Source organism: Fragaria vesca, linkage group LG6, assembly GCF_000184155.1.
Source record: "Fragaria vesca subsp. vesca linkage group LG6, FraVesHawaii_1.0, whole genome shotgun sequence".
NCBI classification, from domain to species: Eukaryota; Viridiplantae; Streptophyta; class Magnoliopsida; order Rosales; family Rosaceae; genus Fragaria; species Fragaria vesca.
Window position 1 is genome coordinate 30,815,080 of NC_020496.1, and position 6,716 is coordinate 30,821,795.

General features: G+C 34.5%; 1 protein-coding gene across 1 annotated transcript; it reads right to left on the reverse strand.

The window, feature by feature from the left end:
* Positions 1 to 1,273: 1,273 nt before the first annotated feature.
* LOC101311884 (developmental protein SEPALLATA 2-like) lies at positions 1,274 to 5,590 on the reverse strand. Its single transcript, XM_004304156.1, has 8 exons — positions 5,007 to 5,590; positions 2,909 to 2,987; positions 2,742 to 2,806; positions 2,496 to 2,595; positions 2,314 to 2,355; positions 2,187 to 2,228; positions 1,820 to 1,965; positions 1,274 to 1,732 (listed from the first exon to the last, which is right to left on the reverse strand). The coding sequence occupies exons 1-8, from the start codon at positions 5,189 to 5,191 to the stop codon at positions 1,642 to 1,644; spliced, it is 750 nt and encodes a 249-aa protein (XP_004304204.1). The 5' UTR covers positions 5,192 to 5,590; the 3' UTR covers positions 1,274 to 1,641.
* Between the last annotated feature and the right edge of the window lie 1,126 nt (positions 5,591 to 6,716).

Genomic DNA, 6,716 nt, shown 5'->3' on the forward strand with positions numbered 1-6,716 from the left:
TTTTTGTTATAAACATGAACAGTTCAAGTTCTACAGAATTATGTTCATCCACAGAAAAACGCAGTTTGAGTGCCTTAATGATAACTAAATTGGCTGAAATTTTGCAGAGATGATCTATACATTGGTATTTAAATACTAGACGGTGGAGATGTGAAAATTCGATTGAAAAATGAGTGTAAAGTAGAAATCCGCACCGTAAGAATAAATGCGGACATCCGTACCTGAGAAAATCTGTGTATATATATATATAGCATGTTCCTATTAGCTAACGTTGTAGCGTAGCATCGATCATGAATTCATGATCAATAATTTTGGCAGAAGATCAACAATAACGGTCGGTCTTATATGCAGAAGGAGCTGGAAAGATTCATGTTGTTAAATACTACCTGCATTTTAGTTATGAGCGAGCTCGAGTATCCAGCAGTACGTAACTACGCAAGTACTGCATGACGCAGACAGTATTACGTAACTACGTACGTACTGCATGACGCAGCATAACAGTTTCCAATTTCTACTTAATTACCCTAGCTGCTTATTGGTAATAGTTCAGCAGTTCTCTGATATATGTAGGTGTTAAATTGATTAGTTAATGCGATTCATCTACACTACTGGTTCTCTGCAAATATGAGATAAAATCATTAATACTATTGGCAGCTTTTTAAGCATTCGTATGGTGCCGATGAGACGAACATTTATCAATGAAAATACTAGCAGACAGGTAACATGCAGGTTTGTGTTGCTTAATTTCCTTGCTCTGATTCTCAGTGAACACAAGTACATTATCCTACAATAAATTCCCGTTCAGTTAATTCGTGTTGAACCTCTGAGGATCGAAGGGGAAGAACAACGGTGATGATGGTTAATTACATCAACATCGGAAACCGACAACGTGGTTGTCACTTTTGGATGCCAAAAAATGCCTCTCCTAGCTAGGCTGAATGAATACATCTCTGCACATTGTTGTTGGAGCAAGGAATTTGCCGGAAGCTCATTTGATCGATTATCATCTTTGTTGACACAGTTGGTCATATATGACTACATTTTCTTCATGAGAAGTCCAAAGGTGAACTTGATGAAAATTAAAACAAGGCCTCGTACTTCTGTATGATGCTTTCAGTTTTTCTAGTTCGAAGATTGTGCGTGCATATTATCTCTTTAGAAGTTGGTTCTATTTGAGTAATTGACAATTAAACTCGGTGATAACAGACATTTAGATGATTTCCAATTTCAGTAATTTTTTGTTAATTTAAGACAAAATAAAAAAGGCGCTTAATGAAATAAAATTGATGATCATATATATGCAGTTTTCAAAATTTAACACCTAAAAGGATCCTTAGTCATTTCAAAAAGCATCCTTAGTAAACCAGTCTTTTTGGCCATTAAGGATATGAAGAATTGAGGATACTGATAAGCATATTGAAATAAGATTTATACAAAAAATGCAATCACAGTCATGAATGCATTTGCATATAGAAGTGACGAATTAAAAGGACAAAGGTATTTCAAGGCAAAGCCCTTGTGAACAAGCTCAGTGAAGAGACTTATTATGATGATGCTAGATTTTTTAACATTGATGATCACTGATATTTAGGTCATATATAAGAGCATCTGCTAGGCTGCTGCTGCATGCTATCTTAATTATCAGAGCATCCAACCAGGAATGAAACCATTGACGGGTTGAGCATGGGCTGGTGTGGCTGCAGGCATTTCCTGTGACACCACAGCATTGTACCTGCAAGTAACTTAACTACTTTGGTAAATATATATAATCGGAAAGAGTTGATGCAATGCAACTTTTTCTAAGGAAAAAATTATTTACCCTATTTGCAAGGTGGGATTGCAATCTAAAGGCTGGAACATAAGTCCCTGTGTCTGAGCATGTTGAGTTCCATATAGCATAGTCTGGTGATCATGACCATGTTCCCAAGTTTGTCTAAGTTGAGTTCTTGAATCAATTTCATCCAACTGCAATATCAACAGGTAAATGTAAGAGGAGATTCTCTACTCGGAGCTATGTTTTTCAGAAATTAATCATCATCTGGATGATAGTTGTAGTATTGGCATTTCAAGGCAAAGCCCTTGCGAACAAGCTCAGTGAAGGGAATTATTGGTTATTAGTTTTTTTGCAAAGTAACAGTGGTTGTAAGCCTCAATCAAGTAATTAACAACTACAAAGTTAAAGTTACCTTCGTTTTCAAATCTCTGTTGGCTTCAATTAGCATATGTTCCTAAATCAAAACAAAACAAGTACATGAAATTGCATTGCCTAGAAATCTTCAAAACTTCAAGGCATATATATGCATACTTATGTACCTTGCTCTGAAGGTCAGAAAGCAGATCAATCATATGCTGGGTCTGCCAACAAACAAAGCAAGATCAGACGAAATGATAATTGTATATAAGGCTAAGAACTATCAATATATCAATGGGAATCAAATGCATATATATATGTAAAACTAAGGATCCTAAAACTAATACTAGAATTGGTTACGTACCTTAGTAGACCTAACATGCTTCAAGGAGGACTCTAGCTGACGCTCAAGCTGCTCAAGCTCCTTCGTGTTTAATGGCCCTAAGTCTTCTCCAAGAAGGTTTCTGCAATATCAATTCAGAAAATGATTAATTCACGACTAATGTTAATGATAAAGCCTGCTTAATCATAGTGATACAGCTGCTTAAATACTACCAATTTAAGGAAACAAAGCTAGTATAGGTGGTAATTTCACATATATAGAGATTACCTCTGAGTTTGTTGAAGAGACTCGCATCTAGTTTTCAGCTTCAAGTATTCACGATAGCTGCTCTCCTACATGTGCAATATTGTAACAGCAAAACATTATAAACAACAAAACTTCAATAACTATAACTGATCTGTTGTTCTTTAGTAAAGTAACAATTTTAGGAATACCTCAAGTTCCTTGGCAGGTTTTTGGACTTCCATTGCACCGTAGCTACATTTTTGGTACCTTTCAAGGGTTTTGAGCATGCTAAATCAAGAAGGAAGAAGACAAGGAACAACCATTAGCATGTAAAATATGGATGAAAAGTTTGAATATAATGTGCATATAGAGATATGGCAATAAAAGAAGATACAAGAAGAAACTCTGACCACTGTACTGTTTGTACATGCTGCTTTGCATTTGAATACAACATCACAATAAAGCATGCACAGACCTTCTAAATACATAAATAATTGTATATACTGATAAAAACATGATGGTTACAATCTCGCTAGCTAGCTAGCTTGCTTAACTCATTTCAGAGAAGCCGGATCTGCTTAACTATTGGTTGCTTAACCAAGGATACACTCATCCAGATTCTTATTTATAATGAACAAGCTTCTCAGAGATATTGTCTAAGTAATAGGGCAATATTACGGATAGATCGAGGTCTAATATGTCAATCAAATATGTTCTTGAAGATCTGGAAAGTAAAGCTTCTCAGCACTCAAATGCATTTTGCTGTGAACTGGAACCAAGTTGAACGTACCAAGCATTTGACACAACTCTGTTTTTCTTATACTTTATATAACCATGCAACTTAATCTAAAATTCAGTCAAATTAACGAACCAAAAGACTTGTTTTGAAACGTTTGTAAATGCTTTGAATTAATTTGTTGAATCCATGCCACTTTTTTTGTGATGGTAGTTGGATAATAAAATTTGCTGCATATGTGCAATCAATCATTATTCAATGGCCAGAACCCCACATTTTCTTCAGGACTGTAAATTAACCAAAGTGCTAAACAAACAAACGTGATCTGCATGCACCATAGTAAACTTTTGCAGAATATAAAATCGCTTGTTTCAATTTCTCTAAGAAATGAAATGACCTCTGTAATTTTTTTTGTTCACTTTAAAGGTCTAATCAAACAATTGCAAGAACTCCATAACTTAAAAGGAAGTCACAACTTTGTCCATTGTATAATAGATAGATCTTCTTCGTTGATAGATGTGTCAATATGCGGATTTTAGGACAAATCACAAGAAACCATATATGCCAGAGAACACTATGAGTTCGAAATTTTGTACAAAAAGAAGTGCCTATATGATCATCATCGTCTCAGCCTTTTCATATTCACACCTCTTAAGCCTAGCTATCTGCCAAAACCAGTCTCTTTCTCTCAATTGATATATGCATTTCTATTTTTCTAGAACAAGATTGTGAAAGATCATTATAAATAGTGAAATTTAAATTTCAGAATAAATTAGTTGCTGCTCAGCTATAATGACACTAGAGGATAAATCAGTTACTAATTCTTACATATACTTGAATAAGCAGCTAGAGGAAACAAATCACAAAACAGATTTGCAGGTGGAAAAGAATCAAAGATCTTGGTTCTGCTGTTTACTTAAGCTTGAAAGATATGCAGAATTGCATATTCACAAGAACGTCTTATGCTGATCTGCTTACTCAAAGTTAAAAAATATTTACAATATCTTATTACAGAATGAAAGAGATTAAATATTTGTTGTCAGAAACGAAATTAAGAAGAAAAGAAAAAACAAAAAGGGTGTAAATATTTTATGCTGTAGAGTTCAGATCCAACAATAATGTTAGTACATACAAAATGAATAATGATCACTTTCTGAACGCGGATGAGTATATATAGACACAGTGTTAATTCAGTACACAACCTTAATTAGCTACAGTAAATCAAAAGGAAAGGAAGAAAAACTGAAAAAGAGCAGAAAACTAGAGCTTTTCTGGTTAATGAATTGAAGGAACTCATAGTCTTACGAAATTAGTTAATTAATTTACTAATACTTCCAACGTTGCAATTCATGAACTGAACAAACACATGAAAGATAAAGACTTTGCAGTTTAAAGATGTATGTATGATTTGCCCATGTAGAAGCAAATTAGTTAAATCTCATGGATCCCAATGAAACCCCTGAAGATTTATAAAAATAAAATAAAAAATGAAACCCATGAAGAAATGAATGAATGAATCAGATTGAGAGTGATGTGTGTGTGCGTGTGTGCAAAGTAATATGATCAATTACCTGGAGCTGCTGCAGAACTCATAGAGCTTCCCACGGTTAGAGAATATGATGAGAGCAACCTCAGCGTCACAGAGAATAGAGAGCTCATAAGCTTTCTTTAAGAGCCCATTTCTTCTCTTTGCAAATGTGACTTGCCTGTTTATCTTGTTCTCTATTCTCTTCAGCTCCACTCTTCCCCTCCCCATTTCCTTAATTGTAAAACTAGTCTAATCCCAACACACACCCTTTAATTTTTCTTTCCCTTTTTTTCCCTCAAATTAATACACCAATTTCCTCTGCCTACCCAATTACCAAAGCTTTTGATCTCCTCAATATTTTCTTTGCTTTTCTTGTATCTTCTATCTTTGGAGCTCGCCTATGCTCCTTTTCTATGTCAGGACCAAAACTATAACCAAATATGTGTAAAACTAGAGAAAGATAGATATACTCACTGAGTGCAAGCTAGCCCTAAAGAAAGATACAGTGAGAGAGAGACTGAGACAGGTAGATATTTAGAGAGAGAGACTTGTCCAAGAGTTTTCAATAGGCTTTTTAACCTGAGGTTTCACAATGTGTGCCCAGAAAACTCAGAATGATTTGATTTTAGGGTTGGTGTTCTTTCTAGTTTTATACAAATATCTCCCTTTCCCTTCGTTGCTGACTGTTCGCCTTCTTTTTTGCTAAGTGGTACAACCAACCTCAGTTTCGGCGCGTGTGCTTGCGTGTCTAGGACCTACGTCCGTTTACCCCACCACACTGAGTACACTCAATTATTTCGTTCTCTTGGCAAGGGTTATACGCATTTATGTACCAAAGGGCGCGTTGACTATGGAGTAATATATATATCGCGACTTGCTCGATTTACAGAAGAGTTTTCGAGAAAAAATTAAATGAAGGAAAATTATTCATTAGATTAAGGCCTCGCTTAGTTTGCGGAAAAGAAAATAATGTTCTTGTCTTTTTAGTAAGAATGAGAAGAGAGCAAAAATGAATTTCTCGAATACCTTTCAATTCTAATGTTTGACAACGTACAAGAAAACTTATCTGGGCAAAAATGATTTGTAGTCTATGTCTGTAATTATTGTAAAAAAAATAAAAAATAAAAATCCACGGTTACCATTCACACCCGTGGTAAAAGAAAAAAGTTTTCCAAAAAATTGTAATTACTTCAAAAGAATGTTATGAGTTATAAATACAATGAAATAAGAGCTTAGGGTTTAGAATTTTCTTTTACCGTTTTACTAGTAAATGCATTATACAATATCAATTACCATTAAATTCGACAGATATGTAAATGCACGTTTATTAATCATAGATAGAAATGCAAATATATAGATTGGAAGCTCCTGGCTTTTTTTGTACACACAAGTCCATTAAATACTTTCTGGAGAAGGGTGCAGATAAAATTTTACAGATAAGGGCATTCAATTTCTACTGCAGAAATACCTAAAAGATATAATCATAATGTGATATTGTTCGGTACAAAAGCCCATGGGGAGCACAATAACTCGATCGAGTGCCTAGAAAGGGAAAAACGTAGCCATTTTTCTTTGTAAAATTGCAACAACTGATGGAACACATGAGGTATACGTACTGTATATGTGAAATTGTGAGGCAATTTTTTGCATGTATCATGTATGTATATATCTCTGATCATTGATCATTGATACATAATAATTATGTGTAGAATTAAAGTCTCATTTGGTTAATAGAAAGGAAATTGGTTCATTG

Coding starts and splice junctions, on each gene's coding strand:
- LOC101311884 (XM_004304156.1), bottom strand. CDS start 5,191: ATGGGGAGGGGAAGAGTGGAGCTGAAGAGAATAGAGAACAAGATAAAC. Junction 2,596..2,741: donor TCTCTTCAACAAACTCAGAG/GTAATCTCTATA, acceptor TTGATATTGCAG/AAACCTTCTTGGAGAAGACT. Junction 2,229..2,313: donor TTTCTGACCTTCAGAGCAAG/GTACATAAGTAT, acceptor GTTTTGATTTAG/GAACATATGCTAATTGAAGC.